We start from the raw sequence: 23781 nt of genomic DNA on the forward strand, positions 1-23781 counted from the left end.
CCACGCTATTAAGATTTCAGCAAACATATCGATTTCTATTAAAGTAACCAAAGTGACTGAATGGAAGAAAAAATATTTAAAAGAACCTAGCTTTTAAACATAATAAAAGTGAACAAAAGGGATGCCCTGTTTAAATGCAAAGATGTATTATAAACAGCTGAAAGAAAACCCTGGTGCTGTTTTCAATACAGGTAGTCCTTGAGTTATGACCATAGTGTAGTCATCATTATAATGGTTGTAACTCATTACATTTGTAAAGTGGGCCGGTCATGTGACCAATTTTACTAATTTTACAACTTTTTGTGGCAGTCAACCTTTCAAACAACCTTTTATAAGTTGAGGATTGCCTGCACAAGATTACGCTTACATTACTTTAATCTTATTTCAAAAAAGAAAATTTTAATTGTTTAATGTTTCAACTATTTTGTTAAATACCACCATGTTTGGTTGGGCAACTGAAAGTAAATCAAAACTGGTTTTTGTGTATTCCCTTTAAAAACATAGCAAACAGGTCTTTTTATAATTTAAAATTTGAAAAATATTATATATGCCAAATATTATATGTGTTCAGCTAATTTTATATACAACTATCAACATCTAAAAGTAGTGGTTTATTATTATCCTAAATTGTATAGGTCCTCCCTTAATTTCAACTCTGTCTTTTCACTGTACCAGGTGGATTTAAAAATTAATGAGCTCCCATTATAAAGTCCTCAGTTATATATGACTGTCACTGAGAAATATTTGTTATATTTTAGAGCTTAGTTACAAATTATACTACCGTATAGGCTAGACTGATACTTCTCAATCATGTAATATAGAAGTCTAGAAAATAGGGGACCATCACAATAAATAGAGCAAGGCATAACATTATTTTTATTGGGCAATCATAGTCATACAATTAATTTGGCATATATTTGTAAAATAAATTAATATCCTGATTTAAATCAAGTATGTAGCACTGTATCCATAAATCCCTTGTGTATTATTGTGCATTCCATTTATTACAGCACCACCTATAGGCCCCAACTGGTTAAATTAGGATTTTTGCTCTACTATATATTGTTAAATATAGATTTTTGAAATCTAAACTCTAGAGATCCATCCAGCACTATTGGTGAAAATTTTAATGAGAATTAATATAAACTATTCATAATTATAGTAAGTAATATAATTGTGGTTTTTGCAAACTCCTTAAAAAATAATATGCATTGAGCAAAACTGACGTTTTGTGCTTGGCAAATTATTTGTAGCGTACACTGCTGGTTTGGTTTACTGAGCATTATTGACACATTCAATCAATATTATGTTTCAATGTTTGATACAATTAAGAACTGGTTATTTTGCTAGTGAACAACTTGGTAGTTGGATTTGGAATACAATAAAGCCTCTTTGCTTGCAATTGAAGGGGCAATACAGTTTGCCCTTTTCTCTTCCTCTTTGCAGGCCTAATGCTATTGCACCTGTTTTCTTGAAGATTCTCCAACCCTCCAGAATCTTTTCCTGATGTTTTTTTAAAAAGCAGATTATAACTATTTTAAAAAAACTATTCACAGAAAACGTTCAAAGCAGATTAAATTTCAATATTCAGGGTCTTCCTGGAACACTGAAAGAAAGGTCAGTCTATGAAAAATCACTTAATGAATTTAAAAGATTATGTCATTTCAAATGTTTGATTTAACTATTTTCTTATGTTTAGAGACTATCACTGCAAGAAGGGGGGGAGGTCTATAGCTAGGCTTATCAGCATATACAACAAACCACACAATAATAGCTAAATCTAAGTGCGAGCAAGATTAATTGCATCTCAGTAGCTCTTTTATTTGACATCTCAGAACTGCTTTCAGCTTTCCCACAATATCGAATTGCATCTGTGTACACACCAAACACCTAAGAGATAATTCATTTCACTTTCAGCTACTTTTTCAAACAAACTTTTTTAAACAAAAGCATTTATCTACGTTTAAGTGGCAGGTGAAATTCTAGCACACTTCTCAATAAAAAGAACAGAGAGGCCTTACTCCTTCACAAAAGATTTGAGGCACGTATTAGTGGTACCAGCAATCTAGAAATACCCTTGGGCTACAGAATTATTTTCTCACACTCTAACAAAAGAGGAAAAAAGTAGTCACATAAAGTGATTTTATCCACTCATACATTGGAGGCATCCAATCTCTTACTTCTTTACCTCTATGCAACTAAATAATATTAAAAGCAGGCTCTCTGATGAAGAAGATGCCTGATTTGGAAATGAAGCAATGCTTGACTTAGACTTAATCATGAGAATAGGCAGTAACTATGATGTGAAATGTATAATAGCATTGCTTGTGCAAGCTGTAATCTTACATTTTTAATCTCTACATACAAGCTGATACACACACACACCAAAATTCCCCATTTCATGTATCCAAATCGACACCGGACATCAATATTTATCACTGAAGGATTCAATGCACAACTTTCCATATAAAGACCCCATTTTATCATTTGTAGCTTTTCTTATACAGTGGGGCAAAAAAGTATTTAGTCAGCCACCAATTGTGCAAGTTCTCCCACTTAAAAAGATGAGAGAGGCCTGTAATTGGCATCATAGGTGGACCTCAACTATGAGAGACAAAATGAGAAAACAAATCCAGACAATCACATTGGCTGATTTGGAAAGAATTTATTTGCAAATTATGGTGGAAAATAAGTATTTGGTCAATATCAAAAGTTCCTCGCAATACTTTGTTATATATCCTTTGTTATATATCCTTTGTTGGCAATGACAGAGGTCAAACATTTCGTGTAAGTCTTCACAAGGTTGGCACACACTGTTGCTGGTATGTTGGCCCATTCCTCCATGCAGATCTCCTCTAGAGCAGTGATGTTTTGGGGCTGTCGCTGGGCAACACGGACTTTCAACTCCCTCCAAAGATTTTCTATGGGGTTGAGATCTGGAGACTGGCTAGGCCACTCCAGGACCTTGAAATGCTTCTTACGAAGCCACTCCTTCATTGCCCGGGTGGTATGTTTGGGATCATTGTTATGTTGAAAGACCCAGCCATGTTTCATCTTCAATGCCCTTGCTGATGGAAGGAAGTTTGCACTCAAAGTCTCACAATACATGGCCCCATTTATTCTGTCCTGTACACAGATCAGTCGTCCTGGTCCCTTTGCAGAGAAACAGCCCCAAAGCATGATGTTGCCACCCCCATGCTTCACAATAGGTATGGTGTTCTTTGGATGCAACTCAGCATTCTCTCTCCTCCAAACACGACGAGTTGTGTTTCTACCAAACAGTTCTATTTTGGTTTCATCTGATCATATGACATTCTCCCAATCCTCTTCTGGATCATCCAAACACTCTCTAGCAAACTTCAGACGGGCCCGGACATGTACTGGCTTAAGCAGGGGGACACGTCTGGCACTGCAGGATCTGAGTCCCTGGCGACATAGTGTTACTGATGGTAGCCTTTGTTACGTTGGTCCCAGCTCTCTGCAGGTCATTCACTAGGTCCCCCCGTGTGGTCCTGGGATTTTTGCTCACCGTTCTTGTGATCATTTTGACCCCACAGGGTGAGATCTTGCGTGGAGCCCCAGATCAAGGGAGATTATCAGTGGTCTTGTATGTCTTCCATTTTCTAATTATTGCTCCCACAGTTGATTTGTTTACACCAAGCTGCTTGCCTATTGCAGATTCAGTCTTCCCAGCCTGGTGCAGGTCTACAATTTTGTTTCTGGTGTCCTTTGACAGCTCTTTGGTCTTCACCATAGTGGAGTTTGGACTGTGACTGTTTGAGGTTGTGGACATGTGTCTTTTATACTGATAACAAGTTCAAACAGGTGCCATTGATACAGGTAATGAGTGCAGGACAGAGGAGCCTCTTAAAGAAGAAGGTACAGGTCTGTGAGAGCCAGAAATCTTGCTTGTTTGTAGGTGACCAAATACTTATTTTCCACCATAATTTGCAAATAAATTCTTTCCAAATCAGCCAATGTGATTGTTTGGTGGTTTTTTTTACATTTTGTCTCTCATAGTTGAGGTCTACCTATGATGCCAATTACAGGCCTCTCTCGTGTTTTTAAGTGGGAGAACTTGCACAATTGGTGGCTGACTAAATACTTTTTTGCCCCACTGTATCCTGTTAGACCTTCTGTTCTTACTTTCCTATATATTGCAAAACATTTAGCAGTTGATGTGGTTTTATACAGTTTTAAGGAAGAGTTCCTTCTGACTCATATCCACTTGTATTTTAAATCATATTTTAAATCATTTAAGTTTATTTAGAACTTGGATGATAATTGATCGAAATTGTTTGAGACAACCTTATCAGATGCTTTTTAGAATTGTAACAAAACAGTATTATGATGATTTAGCCCAATACATTAAATCGGTGCAAGGTTATAAAATAGATTTTCAATATCACATCACTGAGCCACAGATATAAATTTCTGTTGGTTTTATTTTGGAAAAACAAACTACCTTATTTACCCGAAAATAAGACCTCCCCAGATAATAAGCCCAATTGGGCTTTTGAGTGGATGCTCTAAAATAAGCCCGCCCCTGAAAATAAGCCCTCTCCAAAAATATTACAACACAGCAGCAGCCATGAGTTGACAACGCTCGCTGCCTCCTGCACCTCAAAAATAATAAGACCTCCCTGAAAATAAGGCTAAGTCCTTATTTCGGGGGTCAAAAGAAAATAAGACCCTGTCTTATTTTCAGGGAAACACGGTAGCACTAGAAACTATTGACATAATTAGAATAAAATAAGCAGAGAGCAATTTATAATCCAATATTTTAATTTTTCAAACCTTAATCCTAACCCTAGATTTGTGGCTGTGTACTGATATTAAGACGCTGAGCTTGTCGATCAGAAAGGTTGGCAGTTCAAATCCCTAGCGGCACATAACGGACTGAGCTCCCATTACTTGTCCCAGCTTCTGCTAACCTAGCAGTTCAAAAACATGTAAAAATGCAAGTAGAAAAATAGGGATCACTTTGGTGGGAAGGTAACAGCTTTCCATGCACCTTTGGCATTTAGTCATGCGGGCCACATGACCACAGAAACGTCTTTGGACAGCGCTGGCTCTTTGGCTATGAAACGGAGATGATCACCGCAACCTAGAGTCAGGAACGACTAGCACATATGTGCGATGGGAACCTTTACCTTTACTGATATTAAACACCCATAATTTGAGTCAAGGGTACATTGGTCTTGTTTTTTCTTTCACATACTTTGTAAATGTTTAGTACGATATTCACTTCCAGTTTCAATGCAGTTTAATACAGATAGTCCTACAATTACTACAGACTTTTGGGGACCAGAAGTACCATTGCTAAGCAAGACAGTTGTTAAGTGAGACACACTTAACAGCTGTAAGTGGGACCAGTCATAAGTCACTTTTTTCAGTGCCTTTGTAATTTTAAATGGTCGCTAAACAAATGTAACAGCTTCTATCATCTCTGACATCAGATGTGGAAGAGCCCAACAGTCACTATATTGTAATGTATTCTTCGCATGTAAAGCATGAAATGACACGGAGTATATTTTACTTAAATGTGATATTTATTAAAGTTTGATTTTACTGCTTCTATTAAGAACAGTTAGACTAGGAACTGATCCATAATTGTTTAACAACTTCAGGATAAATATTCAACAATATTTTCTTCTACTGAAGAGAAATATTCATTTATAAGACAATAGGTTATTTATACTGTAATCAAAGTAAAAACATTTAGATTGATAACGTGAAAAATAGAGTATCCTTAGGTGTTTATTTCAAAACATTAATTGCAACATTCATCTTTTTAAAGGTCTTTTTGAAGATCCTAGAGAAAAAGCATTAAGAGGTAAAGATTTCCTCTTCTATAACAAGGCATTTTTCATGATACCAAGACCTTTTCATGTTTTAGTACTTACATTTCAAAATAATCTTTACCCCGGAAGTATTAAAATCTACAAGAAGCTCAAAAGTATAATGTCTTCTGTCACTGAAGCCTCATCTGAACAATGAGCAGTATTATCATATTAGGGGGGAAATGAATACAATAGTATATTAAATATCCTGTTGTGTTCTTGGCCTCTCTCCAGATTCTCTGTTTTGAAGACAAACTCTGGAGTTCTCTGCAGTATTTCTCAGAAAAAGCTGAATGAAGTAACAAAGTCTAAAGAGGCTTAGTGGTAAGCTTTGACCAATTACCACTGACAGCATCGCTTTATGTTACACATCGTATTTTAAGGTTTTTCGTTAATCCTTCTTCTTTTTCATTCCAAACCTTATGTTACTTGAGAATTTGACAGGAAGTAGCAAAAAGACCAAGCTCTCCACATATTGGGAGCTGATGGTCAGTTCAAATATTGAAAGAAGATTTTTCATTTAACCAAGAGTAAGCAAACAAATGGTCAAAACAAATGGAGAAGCACCACTTTCAAACTTAGTTAAGTCTAATACTCATTACACAAAACAGTTAACTGTGACATGCATACAGAACTGTCAAAAGCTGCAAGCCATAAAAATCTTTAGTGTTCTATTAACTATTGGAAGCATTTATTATCTATGAATTAATTCTCAGATTCCAACAGTCAACATAAGTAAATAAATACATGGCTTGAACTAGTGTTCTGCAATCAGATATGGAGAGGGAAATTTGGCAGACACAGGAACAGCATTCCTTTGAAAGAACTTCATAGCATCTGTTTGCAACTCCTTAAAGCAGCCATATCAATAATATCAAAATAGTATTTTTTATTTTAATTAATTGTATGTTCTAATTATAAACTGTTGGTGAGTTCACAAAACAAGTACAGTAATTCCTCCTTAGTTGACCACCTCCCTATATTGACCATCTCCCTAAGTTGACCTAATTTTCATAGACCGGATATATCCTATACAGTATGCACACAACAGAAAGCCAACCGCTCTATATTGACCGCCTCTGTAAGTTGCATCTTGGCCATCTGGACCTTGACGCATGGCATTAATTTACCCTCTATAACAGGGCTGTCAAACTCATGGCCCGCAGGCTGGATGCATCACACGCTGCCCATGCCTACACCCGGTTTAGCAAAGAGGGGGAAAGTCATGAGAAATTGCGTAATGATGCTTGACAATGCAAGTGTGACACCCCTGTTCTATAACTTGACGAGTTGAGTCCAGTCTGCACCAAGGGCAAGAATTGGTAGCAATGAATTTCTTTCAAGAAGAATATCAAAGAATACAGTATTTTTTACTTTTGATTCGGTGCTGACAAGTGTGGACTCTTTTTCAAGGTGATGCCTGACAGGAGCCTCATTATGAGGGGTGACTAGTGTAAGAGTCTAAAACTTTCTAAAGAACATTTCACAGTTCTGCTGTGTGGTAGTTTAACCAGAGAGAAGCTAACCTTTGGTGATTGATAAATCAGCAAAGCCATATTCATTCAAGAACCTACAGCCCAAAGACCTTCCTGTCACCTGGAAATCTAACAAAACTGCATGGATGACTGGTGCCCTATTTGAGGAATGGATAAGAGGTATTGATTGAGAAATGAAGAGGAAGAAACGGTCCATTCTCCTTGTAGTGGACAATTATCCTAGCCATCTCCAAGTGAATCATCTTACAATCACTACATTAAAACTTCAACCTCTTGACCAAGGCATAATCAAAACATTCAAAATGCACTTCAAAGCCCAGCTTCTGCAGTGGGTCATTGCTAAAACGCAAACCTATGGTCTGCCTGTAGAAACAAAATCCTAATCCTAACCCTGAACCAGAAGCAATTTTCTAATCAATATTGACTGAGGTACAACCCAGAGGAAAAGTGCTGGAAGCAACTGATGAAGCAGAAGAATTAAGTGAGAACACGGAAATTACAGATATTCTGAAAGAAGAGGATGTCAGTCATTTGATAATGCAGTTAAAGTCATTTGCCGGGGAAAAGTGCCCAGGTATGCTGAATGGTATAGCCACCGGTAAGAGTACTTTCTCCGCTTTTTTTCAGAAAAAATGACCAAGTCATGAGAAAACAATACATATGTAAATGTATTGATATTGTATCGTACGGTATAGTATGAATGACTTTCCTGTGTTTTCACTATGTGTGTATGACATTATCTAATAAAAGCTGTACAATAAAATGAGGCACATGTACATATCAGTAGAGTTGTTCTGTATGTTGACCACTTTTGTTCAGTCCCTTGGATGGTCAATTGTCAGAGGTTTTAACTGTATTTAATTTTTAAAATCCCTAGAGTTATGCCCTGGATGGATGGATGGATGAGTGGATGGATGGATGGATTTGATTTGTGTCAACCAGAGGCAACTTTTATTACCCAAATTTTCAAATACAGTCTCCTTTTTAAGAGCTTTTAATAATTAATATTTACAATTATACAAAATACAAATACTCTTGAGTTTTTTTAATACTCAGCATCATTTATGATTCTGCAGAAAAAATCAAGTATTTCCTAATTTTGACATTACTCCATTTTGGCCATATGTAAGCAATTAGTCACAATACACTTAAGAGGCAACAGAATACTTTGAGATTGTGTGCAATGTTTGCCATCTTTCCTGAATACTCAAGACACTAAAATCACCATCCACATCCAATCAACTAAATCTATAGTCATACTTCTAGTTCATGTTAATATGCAATAAAATTCCTACCAGTAGTTAACTTTCATGGACAGTATTATCTATAGCAGGCACAAATTGAGATTTGTATAGCTTTGAAAAAAGCACAAAGCATAAATAATAATTTGCCACTGAGAATTAACATCACATTGCAGCGAGAAGAGTCAATATAGGAAGCCCTAATCCTCCATTCCCAGTACAACTGGCACCGATTACAATTTTCAGAAGCAAGTTATTCAATACACCAACTGATTCCCAAACAGACCATTTTATACCAGACCTTGTTCCCATACTTCAGAGCTTTCACCCTTCTTCCCAGCCTCTGACACAAAAGCAGCAACATTGCCATGGGTCAAAATCTGGATCAATGATAAAGTTCCTGATTCAGGAACTCAATTCTGCTTCTCATTAGCTTCTAACTACCTGGCCACTGTACACCCATTTTTGTGTTTCCTCATCTGGGAATGATTCATAAGACTACAGGGAAGATATAACCATATAATTGGTACTCACATTGCTTTTTCAAAATTACACTAGATCCTCTATCTTGTTAGATTTCAACAGGTCTAAATTTTGGCTATGTGTAAACTTTTCTTGCTTGTGGACAAAGTAATTAATCACATTCAATTTAATTAGAAACTATAAACTTGGTATCAGACTGCAGTGACTGAATCATGTAGCTGCCAGCATAGACAACCTAGTTATAGCTCTAAGGTTGCTCTGACCTCACAGTGGAGCCTGAGAATCTGTCAGAAAGGTGCTCTCACAGTGCAAGATATCAAGGAACAGCTGCATAGATTATGTTAGTTCTGTTATATTAGTTTTTCCTTTGTTTTCAATATTGCTCTGTCTGCAATATTGCATCTCATGCTTAATAGCACACTGGCATACACTAGTGAATATCGAGGAGCAGATGTCATCAAGCATCTCGTCATTCTATTAGTATTTATTTTGGTTCAGAAATAAATCAATAGAAATTGCATTCATCCGTTCCTAATGAAGTTCTCCATTTTGTGAATGGTACTTTCTTCATGGCAAACATTTATTTTGTTTCTTTCTTTTTAATCAAGGAGTCTGGTTTAAAAAATGATCTAATATCCATGAGATTGGATTAATTAAGATTCTAGCTGTATCCCCACTGCTTTTCATATACAGTACTACGTAAAAATTTGTTCATTAAGTAACATGCAGTTTTTACGTAGACGATCTTGGGCCTAATAAAATATGGAAAGCCTTACGGATCAATGCCTTTCTACTTCTGCATTTTGTGTCCAACAGTGACCAATCATAAGCATTTTCCAGGAGCTCACACAGTCTCTTCTGTGGTTGTTTCCTAGCAACGAGCATTTCAAACATATTGCCTTGATTCCAAAGTATGGCAATGGATCACCACATAATATGTGATTTTAATGAAACTATGTTAAACTATCATAGCAAAACCAACCCCCTGTTCTGACTGAGGCTTCCCAAGAGCATGAAACAAACTCCTGCTACCATTAAATGGCAGCCTCATCAAAAAGACTAAAGATTAAAAAAATATATTTTATGATTCAAATGTCCTGACTTTAAAGCATTCTGACCTTACTAGAAATGTTTTTACCAGTTTGATGCAGTTGTTAAGTATATCGCAAGCCCATGGATGACTTGGGGTAAATTATTCTCTTAGCCCACAGGTGTTAAACTCATGGCATCACATTGTCAACACATGATATTTTGCGACGTTTTTCTCATTCGCGGAGCTGAGATGGGCGTGACCTACACGTGACACATCTGGCCTGCAGGCCACCAGTTTGACACCCTTGTGTTAGTTGAACCTACTCCATAGGAATCCTGCTGTGAGAAGAACTGGAGCAGAGGGTTCTGTATATGCTCTTTGAGAAAAGTTGGGATATAAATGTACCAAAGAAATAGATGAATTAACAAGTGTTACATCCTAATCTCCACTTCAAGGTCAACATGGAGCATTCCAAACCATGAAAAATTTGCTTGCAAACACTAGATGAATGGAGTGGTTAACAAATATAGTAAATCAATTAATAACATAATCAAAGAGCTTCAGTGCTAGAGTTAAATATTTGAAGGACACGGTAGTGAATTAGGTGTGGTTCCTAGACCATTCTCAAGTCGTTTTGAATTTACCATTATTAGTTTGACTAGGCCAGGGGTGTCCAAACTTGGGAACTTTAAGACTTGTGGACCTTGACTCCCAGAATTCCCCAGCCAGCATGGCTGGCTGGGGAATTCTGGGAGTTTAAGTCCACAAGTCTTAAAGTTCCCAAGTTTAGACACCCCTGGACTAGGCAATTCCTGTCAAAGAAAGTTAAACCAGTAGCAGTTATCACAGGAATTCAAAATCCCTCAGGTTACTTTCAAGCCCTTCAGCAAAAAGTCTTGAAAAGCACCTACATTTTATGCGTACTGAGAAGACTCATCATCTACCTCTATGGTTCAATCCATCTAATGTATTGAATAATGTATTTGTGATATCTTTTTTATTACTAAAGTTCATCAGGTTGATATGAAAAGAAAGAAAGCTGACCAACAATCATATGGAATTTCTGTCTGTAATTATTTAGACCATTATTAAACTTGCTTGTAAGCCTAAGCATCTGCAGCCTTATTTTCCAAATGAATCTTTCCTCCTCAAATTCTTTATATTGTACTATTAGGCCCTAATGAAAAAACGTTGCTTTTTAAAATAGCTGTCTTTGTTTCCTAAGAATAGGCAGGAAATACTACTTTGTATCAGAGCAGGATTTTCAATTGGTCCAATGGGTGTCAGCCTTACATTACCCTGAAAGGCAAGCAATCATATAATTTATTGCCAAAAATGTTATTACTACCCCAGCATACTTGCTTCTTAAAGGACTGAAGCCTACACATAATATTGCTTTAAGTATTCAGCTCCTAGGAACTTAATATAGAGGGATGGTTAACAGGTATGTGGCCCACAGCAGTATGTCAGTTATGTGAGTAGAAATCACAATAGTATTAAAATATGAAAACAGGTGGGAAAGTAGGTTATAACATTTACTTCCCCAGTTCAACTCATAATAGTTAATTTCTTAATTTTTATTAAAGAAAAACAACAGTAAGGTAACACGAACACTGCTATCCTTTCTTACATATATAAAAGTACCTACCTTGTTGACCTGTCCTATCATGTTAATCCATCTTCTCTTTTATATTTAATATCATTAAAGTCAAACTTTAAGAGCCTAGACATGGCAGAGAAAACCACATATTTTCCCCTTTGAGAGGTAACCAGATGTCAATAGCTGCAGCTGTGACTATATAATTACCTGTTTGCATTAACATAGACCACAGTTTAGATTTAATAGGTCAGATGACAATGCAGCAAAATGCATTTACCCTATGATTACCCCTTTTCAAACATTCTCTCGCTCGCAACTTCGACCCTGGGAACATTGCAGGCACAGACTTGGGTCAATAAGAAACATTGGCCAGCACAATAGGCCTTGCCTCAAACAGCGCTGTTGACAGACACCAGCACAAAGGAAGTGAATAGAGTCCCCCTCAGTTCTCACACAGAGCGAAGAATGACTCAGTGTACTGCTGCTTTGGTGCACTGTTTGTACAGTGTATACAGCTTTTGTCCTCAGCCACTGTTCCTGGCTCAATGCGGGCTAAAGAGCCTAGGAAATGAAGGAGGAAGAATAGCTCTGCACTCTTTCCTGCAGCCAACAGAATATCCATATGCACATGACAAGGTCAATGAAAAGCCTAAAGTCACCAGTTGACTCTCTCCCACCTTAATTACTCCCACAGTACCTCTGGATTTATATTGAAGCTCCAGTTGTGCTACTCATAACAAATTTGCCTATTAGAATATTAGCTTGAGGTTCCTTTTCCCTTGAAAATGTTTCTACTGTTAGTTCTGATACATCACTAAATGACTGCATCATTGGGACGTCTGAGAATTGAAAATAAGAGAAGGGCACCAGAATTCTGAGCACATATTTAAAGAACTGTCAGTAGAAAACAAGGGGAAATGAATTAGCTACAGGCAGTTTAGTACATAAACAACTGGCAAGTATGGTACTTTAAAAAAAAAAGGAACACTCACAATGTATCTGAGAGTTATTAGCTGTTGCAGTTAAGAAAGTCATTCATAGAGTTTCTTGAATTAGTAGAAATTAGAGCAAAGAGGGCAAGATGGCTATCCTCCCCTCTCCTTGTGAGTCTCCTATGGACATTCAGATGGGCCATGTCAGTGATGACTAACCTTTTTCTAAAGGTGGCCAAAACTCTGTGTGCATGTGCTATCGTGCATGCGTACGTGCCCAACCACCTGCATGAGCAACCCCCTACATGTGCATGCACATGTGGTGGTGGGGAGATTTTTGCCCTTTCTAGGCTCTGGAGGCTTTCCTGAAGCCTGGAGAGGACTAAATCAACCTCCCCTCACCCTCCAGAAGGCCAAGAATCAACTGTCCGGTGCACACATGCACGCCGGAGCTTAGGGCTACCGAGGGCTGCCATCCTGGCAAAAAAGACTCTGCGTGCCACCTGTGCCATAGGTTCACCATCACAGGTCTATGTGCTGGATAAACTATATTTTATTACAATGGAATACACCTTTAACAATTTCAAGAAAACAACATGCTTATGTTGAAAAATCTTGCCTAACTTCCACAACAAAATTTTGAATTGGGATTAAGTGGACTCTACTCTGTGTTCACCAAAGGTTTTAGACCCAATATTGGACATTCAGCTTAAACCTCCCACAAATTTTCAGTAAGTGTGGGAAAACTGCTCTATAATCGTTTTTGTTGAGCACAAGAACAAAATGAAAGTGCACAAAAGTTATAATACATAATAGGTATGTAATTAATAAAGAAAACAAGTAGTCGTATCTAAAAATACCGCTATTCCAAATACATTGGTCTCTCCTATTCCACAATTTTCTTCTTTAGTAGCTATGCCACCTGCTTATTATATCAATTGCAGGTACAGACCTGACATTGCTGAGTAGCCCCACTTTATAACAGTAGTGTTCTTGTTCAAAACATCGGGCAACTCTAACACTAGCATTCTTCAGAGCTCCCAGATTACATAGCTACCTGAATAAGGAAGAAGGGAAAAACTTTCTCTCTGATATGATTTCTCATCAAAAAGGACCAGGATCCAAGATGGCTGCTTATATCAAATCTGAGTATATTTTTTCATTTCACTGATATGGGTACAGTTTTGAAGAGAGAGAGGGAGGGAGGGAGGGAGGGAGGGAGGGAGGGAGGAAGGAAGAGAGAGGGGTGGAGTTAGAAAGAGAAGCACAAAGAACACTCTTCCTGTATTTTCTTTTAAGTTTTAACATACAAACACAAAATGGGTTGTGGGGGAGAAAAGAGTACGGTAATTCTATACAAGGAAAAAAATGGATTATTTTCTAACTTCTCAATATCTATTATATGAAGCATCTCTACTTTGTCCAGGATTCTTAAAACAAGGCTACCGAATGCTTTTCAGTCCAAGCAGTTCAATCTCCCAGGTTAACTTTCTGCATATTCCATCAATAGTTGGATCATTCACAATTCTCTAGTATTGACATATACTGTACATACTTCCAAAATCTCATTCTTATCCTCTGTGGACAGCAATCATGCTTTTAGTGTAAAATGCTTTTGATATCAATTTACCAGTACTAAATTTCTTACAAAAACAAACTTGCATTTTACATTTTATGACCTTAAAATGTGTGAATGTGATTTGCAACACAATGTGGTGTATAAACTACCTTAACTGAACTTGCTAACTAACCATGCCTCATTCCCCCATATTGCTCCATTTCATCTCACTGAATTGCCATCTTTATTCCTAATCCAAAATAATATTGCAAAGAAATATTGTAGAGGTAGGCTTAGGACTCCGTCTCTCTGCAAGTCAGCAAGGTAACTCTCTGAAACCTCTATAACAAGAAGCAAATTTGGTGAAAGGTGGGACAGAAGTCTGCAAAAGAAAAAATCAAGTTTGAAATTGGGTGAGATTCAGCCAGAGGTACACCAGAGGTTGTATAGTAAACCTAATCTGCCAATGCAACCCTATTGGATAGATGATTGGGTTGTGGCTTGATGCCCTGCCAGCATTTCCATTCTAAGCCCCCTCCTTCTTCCTTAGTCACATGATCCAGAACAAAAATTATTGTAAAGAATTCCAGAAGGCACCTTCTGCATGCTTTTCCTAACCTAGAAAAAGTTTCTTTTTAACTGACACTATTCCATTAATATAAAGCTTTGGCATAAATTTTGTTTTTCTTAAATGGCTAAGATTTCATAAACCCAAGCACATTTTTGTTTTTTAAATGTTCCAATTGACTATATATCTTGATAACACATTACTTTTTAGTCTCAAGGCTGATTAACTTTGCAGCATCGAATTAGAATTTAGTTTTTTTGTTAATGTACCATTTATAACAATTGGTTAAAAGTTGAGTAGAATTTCATAGTTGTGCAATTTCTTACAAGAAGCACACTTGTAAACAAAAGATACATCTGCATCATAGATTTTTTTAGATGTTTAAATCTACATCTGGTGCAATAAAACAGTGCTAAAGTCTTTTTTAATGTATTTGCTACCCCTTTATGTATGTAATTGTACTATTTAAGGAAAACTGAATTATTTATTAATTACAATGACTATTCTGAGGAAGGTGATTAGTAGTGACTTGCATTTTGTCTCCAGATGTGAATTCTGCTAGTTGTTTACACTACTAAAAAAAATAGTCCAGAAATATTTACAGATTTATGGCTTCACCCATTTCAGCAACACCATCTTTGTGAAATACTGAACCACAAAAAGCAGCACCTCAATTTGAGGCTGAAAATAACTAACTGCAGAACAACGTAGTGGGTGGCAAACAAAAAGTGCACTGTAAGGCATTTAAACAAATAAGATGAAGTCCACAAGAGATAAAAAGTTATAATTTCCTAAGTGTACATTACTATAAATAATCCTGGAAGCTATTTGCTGAAAAATGCATAGATTCAGTCTGCAATCACATAGCTAGTCTGTAAAAAATGCACTCTAGTGTTTGACAGTAGACACAGAGGCACCATAAGCATTGTTTGGGCAAAGAGTTACTGTGAATAACCCTGTAAAAGCAGCTTTTTAAAAGCCACCTTCTTGAATCTAACCTTCCCTAAACATAAATAGTTACTATTTCTTTGTTCCATTCTGTAATCCGTGAAAATAGCACAAGGAGAACAATCTTACCAAAGATCTGAGACTTTAGTGGACTATGACTAAAAACAAATAAAACAAACCATTTTTATTAGTCAACAAAAATTACTAAAAGTCTCTGTGTTAGACCTGCCACCACTTAAACCTCTAAGTAGAAATGATCCTTGGCTCCATTTGTTGAGAAAGATATATATTAGAAAAGTGTACTGCACTACTGCAATAAACTTGACTTCTAGTAAAATGATGCCCTTCTCAACAAATGGAGCCAAGGATGGTTTCTACTTAGAGGTTTAAGTGGCAGCAGCTCTGACACAACTGAAAATCACAACTAACAAAAGTCAATGCCATGCTGTTTCTCTTTTTTTTTAAAGGGGAGAGGTGCATTAAAGGAAAATCTAAAGAAACATTCTTGTCAGCAAATGTAATCATTTATAAATTGAAAGTGTCAGGAGCAAACAAGGGGACCCACAGGTCAAGATTTCAATTAGCTGTTTTATTGCTCTATTCTAGCCTATACATAGGAATATTCTCAGAATGACAGTTTGCACCTGAGTGTGACTAGATAAGGTTCAACTGCATTCAAGAGGGGTCTGACTTCGCCCTCTGGTGCCCACATAAGGATTCCAGACTAATTCTCCGCTTTACCCCCTGACTTGGCCAGTCTCCCCCCCCCCCCCCAGAAAGGGCGGTATCACCTATGTGAAATACCTATTTCAGAGAAAATTACATTTTTTCACATACTTGTGAATCTTCTAATTGACACTGACCTCATTTGATGCTAAAATGCTACTATAAGAAAATATGAACTTCATGTATTTACATGACCTCTTTGCTCTTGTTGCACAGTGAAACAGATAAATACCCATCATATCTTGAAATATAGGAAATTAGGAAACAACAAATGCAGGAGGGAGCTTCATCTTGACATATTTGTCTTATTCTTTTGTAGTTTATATTACACTAATTGTTGTGTAATATAATGTCTTTAACATGTATTTTATCTTGTATTGCTTTTGGATCTTATTCATTTTTCCCATTCTCATTTTGTGGCCGTAGGTAGCTTATACCAATTTTTATATTTTATTTGTTTTATTTATTTTGTAATATGTTATTATAAGACAGCTAATAACAATATTTATAACAAATAAATCTAGATTTCTTCACTCACCTGAACTTACATCCTGATCACCCCACTGGCTTATGTAGCATTTTATACATGAGACAATCTTTGGGAATTTGTCCAGAATGCAATAGCCAGATTAGTAAAACCATTTCCACAGCAGAAAAGTACCACTTTTGAGATTGCTGCAATTCTGAGGTCCAATTCAAAGTACCAGTTTCTTCTTAAAGATCCCTTTATGTCCCAATACTGGGCTACATGAAGCTTTGCCTTGCCAAAGTTGACTTTTCATTATCATTAGAGAATCCTTCTTGTGAAGTTCAAAGACTAGAAGCAGCAACCTTCTCTCTAGTGATTCCTGTATAATGCTTGTGGATGTGCATTTTTACATTTTTTTTTCTAGGCTGAATTTATTTTATTGTTTTTACATGATTGTACATCACTCAGAGACATATGATTGGTGTGGTAAAATAAATAAAACACATAGTGCACACACACACATCCAACTTACAGAGCTAGAATATGACCATTTAAAGATGGCCACTATTGATAATTATAACTACTTTTAAATGAATATACAACATGTGAAAAAATAACAGAAGATTCAGGAATCATGAAAACCTTATACTACAAATTTGGATACAGATTTGAGGGAAAAGCTATCAAGATAACATTCCAAGGAAGATGGCTTTTGAAACAAGTTATTATATCCAGATCAAATTGCTGGTGCCATTTAGGTTAGTCCACATAGGTATAGGTCTAATGCCCTTCAAAGACTTTAATCTAGTATAACTCACAAAAGTGGAATTTCTTTTCCACCTTCTCTCTTCCTTTTAGTTTTCCCCAATTTATTTTTTCTATGAATTTGTTGTCTGCATAGTAGCTATGAAGCTGTAAACGTTTGTACCCACATTGGGTGTTGTGAAAAAGAACCCATTTATTCCCATTCAGCTAGAAGATACTGCCCCAAAATGTATTAGTACCACGAGGAGCTCTTATCTTTGCATCTTCTCCACACAGCTATCAATACAGCTAAGGCTATTATGATAACTGAAATTCACAGTAAGAGTAAGAACAGAATGATTTAGGAGGGAGCAATTGTGGAGAGTCAAAGAAATGACCTTGGGGAAACTATGCAGCAACAGTTACAAAATATATAAGCCTGGGAAAGGCATTTAAGCATTACAGCATTTAAAACATTATAGGGGGAAACCTTCAAACTGGCTCTGCCTGAACGCTCTGGAGTAGTGTTTGTCAACCTTGGCAACTTGAAGAAGTGTGGCCCTTAACCCCCAGGATGTTTGAGTTGACATTCATACATCTTCAAGTTGGCAAGATTAAGAACACAGTGCCAGATATAAAAAGAAGGGAAAGGGGGAAAATCCGGAGGCTTTAAAGACTCTGTTCTTGTAGGCTAGTTCAATAAGAATTCCAGTGAATAAAGTAGATTTCCTAACCTGGTCTATCACAAAGGAGAAGAGTAATATCATCAAATTTTGGCAGTGTTTTCACTTGGGAGACAAACCATAAATAGTCATCTTGCTAGATTCAAACTTGAACAAGGAACTAATAAATGGCTCTTATTTATGGATTCTTCCTCCTCAGTTTCTGCTCTGCTGCAGTGATGCAGTGGTTAGAGTGCAGCAGTGCAGGCTACTTCTGCTAATTGCTGGCTATCTACAATTTGGCAGTTCAAATCTCACCAGGCTCAAGGTTGAGTCAGCCTTCCATCCTTCCGTCTGTAAAATGAGGACCCAGATTGTTGGGAGCAATATGCTGGCTCTGTAAATTGCTTAGAGAGGGCTGTAAAGCACTATGAAGTGTTATACTAAGTGCTATTGCTATTTCCTTCTGCTTCCTTAAAGACAGCTCTGGAATCCTTTTTTCCCCTTCCCCTGAAAAAATATTTTCTTCTTCTTCTCTCACGCTTGATCTTCTCAGCCATTGTTTTCTGTTTCCTGTGCTTCTCTCTGGAGACCTGCCTCATACCTTTCTCTCCCTTTAAAATGCAAAATTTGGCCTGGGTTAGGCAAAATGCAAAAGCTAAATGCAGCAATCTTGAGTATCTATTTGATGTTCTGTTCTTCTGGATGTCAATTCATCAGGAAAATAATATTCTGTATAAATGTTGCCATATTTAAGAGGCAGAAAGACATAAAAGATCCTTTTTGCCATTGAAGCCTTGCGCTTGCATGATCTCTTAAGCTCATTATTCTTTGTAAGGAAATTGCTCAGTCAATATTTTTTAAAAAGGAAATACTTAGAAAATTTGAAGAGATATTATTCAACGATAACATCATACAAATAGTTCACTATAACGCATACTATTTAGATTTGTGCATACTAAATATCTATAGTATGACTATACTTACTTGCCATCTGCTGGTCGCTTGCAAACACAATGAAATTTTCCACCAAAATCAATGTACAGATCATCTTCTAATATGTAAAATATTTTTCCTGTGACAATTTTGTCTTTGGCCGGTCCCATCTGAATTAAAGGACAGAACCTCAGCATTGATGCAAAGGATTCCACATTCTTGGAAGGCACCTAGAGAAAGCAGTCGTTTTAATTTAGGAAATTATCAGATTTGATTTATTAACATTCAATGTAATTTTTACAGAGAAATCTTTATTTTATAAAGAAATTAAGGGTATCAAGAAACAGTATTAGGAATCATATGAATAATCTGAAACATTCATTCATAGACCATTGATCTTGATGGAGATGTGGGTAGTGTTACACTTATTTACTCCTAGATAAAGAGTTCTGCACGGAAGTTGAAGTGGCTAAGTATGTTTTTCCTAGCTCAGGATTAAGGATGGTGAACTACTGTAACCTATCTGCTCTCAGGATCATGCACACTTGGTTGTAATCATTATTTATTACCCTTATGATGTATCTTTCCCTTATGTGCTCAAGGTAACATGTAACACAGTATGTTCCATTTCATAATAGTTAAAAAAACAGCAGGCAGTGTAAAATACAGCTATGGAACACCTTAAAGGCTAGCTAGACAATGTGATATCATACTAGTTTTGTGCCTGTTGTGGGAGCATGAACACACATCTGGGGACAAGGACATTTTACATAGTGGGCATGCAAGCTTAAAAAATATGGCTGCTTAAAAAAAATTTAAAAGTATTTATATCACTTCTGCATTTTAAACATTTCTAGTGAAGATCTGCCTAGTCCTACAAAGAAACAACAGGGTTTAAAAAAAAAATCTCTGCCCAGAGCTTCACATGGCCTTTCTTTTATAGTATTAACAGTTATATGCTGTGCATTTTAATCATTGTTTAAATAATTGCAAGAGTGGTTTCTACTTTGAAAAATAAATTCACAATAGCGGGGTCCTTGGTGCACTCTGAACTTGACTGTTTTCTTGCAGGCATTTAATTACCAAATTAGATAATATCATCAGGCTTACCTAGTTTGGTAATGAAATGTCTGCAAGAAAACAATCAAACTTAGAAAGCGCCAAGGAGCCCCATCGTTCAACCCTGAACTACAAATATCCCCTTCTAAATTTAGAATGCCCTGCTGTTTATAGTGGAATTTACATTCAAGTAAAAATAAATAGCCTCAAATGCTTGTCTTGGAACCTAAACTACACAGTTCTTAAAGAGTCAGACAAACTAATGTAAATCTGCGGCGTAAATCTGTAATCTGGTAGGACAAAAGTATTCACTTCACTGAATGCTGCAGGACTGCCAGAGATGATCAGGCTATAAGGCTCTTATTTTAACTGCCAACATTCAACCTCAGATGCATGAAATAACGCAGTAATCATAATACGTTAAAAAACAAATGATTGGATATTTTAGGAATAAGATCAATTAGGATGTGCAGCACAGACAATTTTAAATTATACAATATGCTATCTAGGGCCAGGGGTGTCAAACTGGCGGCCCGTGGGCCAGATGCGTCACGGGCAGGCTGCGCCCATCCCTGCTGCATGAATGGGAAAAACATGGCAAAACATCACCGATTGGCAATGTGATGTGGCGGTTTTGACACCCGTGATCTAGGGTGTGAGACCCAAATGGAATGAAGTGGCAATAACACTAAAAATGCACTACTAATTATATGCTCAGCTACTACACAATAAATAACAGATCATTTTGGCAGGGAGGATAAAAATCAATGGGGTTTTTTTTAATGGATTTTTAAATTTTAAATCATTTTTTTTATTAAATTTATTTTAATAACATGCTTTTGGAATAAAAATCTATCTAAAGATAGCTTTCTATTTAAGATATATAATAATTTAGTTTAATCAGCATGAAATGGTGCTTAGTTATGTAGCATGAGGCTGTATATTTTGCAATATCGGGACTGTCAGTGAGTCAACAGCAGGTCAGAGGAGGAGCTGCTGCGAGACAGAGATGACAGTTGCTCTTTAAAAATTAGGATTTAAATCAACTTGATTTAAATCACATCCACCTTGTCATTTTGTATTAAATTGTTACAGAAGTGTATGATCAAACTACAAAAACAATTTCAGAAGGTAGATTTGAGAATCTTTGTGAAATATCTCTATGTTAACACATGTAGAACAAATCTCTCTAGGCCTAGAAATTAGAAGACAGGTGTACTTAGGTGTTCTTTAAGAAAAGAAAAGCAAAAGAACACACACATTATTGTATTGTACAAATTATTTAGAAGAAGATTTTGTTTACTAAAAAGAATAGTGCCATATGTTGATACAGATATATCAAATGAACAGACAAGTTTTGGAAAGGTTGAAAGCCATAAAACCAGATAGTTAATACTGAATAAATAATGGAGAGTGAGCAATATATTTTAAAAACAAAGTTTCCTTTTGGGTAATTGCTTACAGAAAAGCCTTTGATTGTGTAGATTATGCCAGAAAATTAAATATGTATATATTGGACTAATGAGTATGCCATAATAGCTAATTACTTTTTATGAACCTCTAAAATGACCCATTTGGAAACCAAGGAAAGACTTAGAAGTAAAAATGTCAAGTGAAACATCTGTTCTAGATTAATATGTCACCATATCAAGCCATGTGTCTTATAAAGTCACTGCCCATAGACAATCAAGAAAACAGTTCTGAGTTGAAGGATAGATGGATAGTGTGTTAGTGAGGTAAAGAGTTAAAATAGAATGAATGAGCTAGAAGGGACTTTGGAGGTCTTCAGTCCAACCCCCTGTTCAAGCAGAAAATGGGTCCTAAGGGGAAAAATACAATGGCACACTTACATAAAATGAGAGGAGGCTGTTCTTATGATAACAAAGATCACAATAGTTAAAGCCAGAAAAAGGACAGAAACGTTGTAAAGGGTGCCCAGCATTAGAAAAGAGCTGGAAGGGACCTTCGAGGTCTTCTAGACCAGTCCCCTGCTCAAGCAGGAAAATCTATATCATCTCAGACAAGTGACTGTCCAGTGTCTCTTCTTAAAAACCTCCAGTGATGGAGCACCCACAATTTCTGAAGGCAAGGTATTGCACTGGTTAATTATCCTCAGTTGGGAAATTTCTCCCTAATTCCATGTTGCTTCTCTCTCTGATTAAATGCGCCTATTCCTCATTGGCGTGCAGCTTCAAGGTCAACTGCTCCCCCAACCCACAGCAGACCCCCCCCCCCCCCAATTAGAGAGATTATGAAGTTGTCTTCGAGAGGCGGAAAACGTTTCTCGGTACAGCTTTCAGGTACCGAATTAATTCAGGGTCAGCCTCAGGCCGTCCCCGGACAAAGCATTTAGGCAGAGAGGCTCGAGACCGTTAAAAGACCTGTGAAGGCGGCACTTCCCCAGTTCCGGAAGAAAGTGGACACGCGAAAAGAAAACCGGGGGAAGAGTAAGAAAGGATGCACGGAGCCCGCACCTTGCTTCCGCTATCGCTGCCAACTTCCCCTTCTTTTGAAGAAGCCTCCCGGCGACAGGCGAGCGTCACCCCAGGACTGGCGCAGGAGACGCGTCTTCCTACCGAAGCGGTTCCCCGATGTAGGGTTCGCCCAACAGCAGCAGCAAAGAGACCGGCGACTACCATGACTGAAGCCGAGCGCGGCTGGCCAAGCTCCGCCCACACCGGAAGCGGTAATTCTCTAACCCGCCTCAACACAACCATCATAAAGATTCCGAGTAAGAGGGGCCTCTTAGGCTGTGTCTGGAATAGAGCGGAAGTTCACCAAATGTCCTAGGGGGAAACTCTCGGGTTGAACGGAACCAGACTCCTTCGTTCCGCTGCGGTGCGGCACTTTTGACATTTCGCTGCTTTCTTCGTGGTCTAGTAGTACCGTAGTTGCCGTGCTCTCGCCGAGTGTGGTTACGAGATGCGCGTTTGGGAGCTCAGCTAGAATCTAGGATGATATAGCAGGTGCTCCTTCTCACCAAAGCCAGGAATTAGGAGGGAGAGTGGGAATCTCAGCTGGGACAGATCATTCTCAAATCTTGTTTTATTTGTATACTTTTACAAATAACTCCCAAGGCTGTGAACTTATCCGGCAAGCCTTCCTTACTATTTTCCACATAGCAATTCGCGAGGCGGGTTGGGCTGAGCGAATGTGACTGGCCCAAAACCATCCAGCCGGCTTTCATGGTTAAGGCAGGACATGAACTCACTTTCTAGCTTTTGTGCCCTATTCACTAGGATATTCATGATCTTGAAAGTGTCACTTCAATAGTAAGTGGTCTAATAAATCAATATTTATTTCATCATCATTGGATCACTTAGGGCATTATAAGTGAATTTGGTGTTTTTTTTTTTACAAATTCCGTGCCTTCCGGTTCCCTCTGTTCCTCAGTTTCTCAAATAAATATCAGTAAATGTCAGTCTTCCACTCAACTTTTTAACATGTTCATGAAGTTTTCTCAGAAATATCCAGAACTAAGCT

At 37.3% G+C, this 23781-nt stretch overlaps 1 protein-coding gene across 1 annotated transcript in view; it reads right to left on the reverse strand.

The window, feature by feature from the left end:
* The window catches only part of LOC309390927 (tumor protein D52-like), a 70912-nt gene that overhangs the window by 20507 nt on the left and 26624 nt on the right, over window positions 1-23781 (reverse strand). Inside the window, exon 6 of the mRNA XM_081950831.1 lies at window positions 19291-19469. Coding sequence (XP_081806957.1) covers window positions 19291-19469 — 179 coding nt within the window. The remainder of the gene's footprint in view (window positions 1-19290; window positions 19470-23781) is intronic.

The sequence above is a fragment of the Natrix helvetica genome (assembly GCF_964273705.1).
Source record: "Natrix helvetica genome assembly, chromosome: 4".
Lineage (NCBI taxonomy): Eukaryota > Metazoa > Chordata > Lepidosauria > Squamata > Natricidae > Natrix > Natrix helvetica.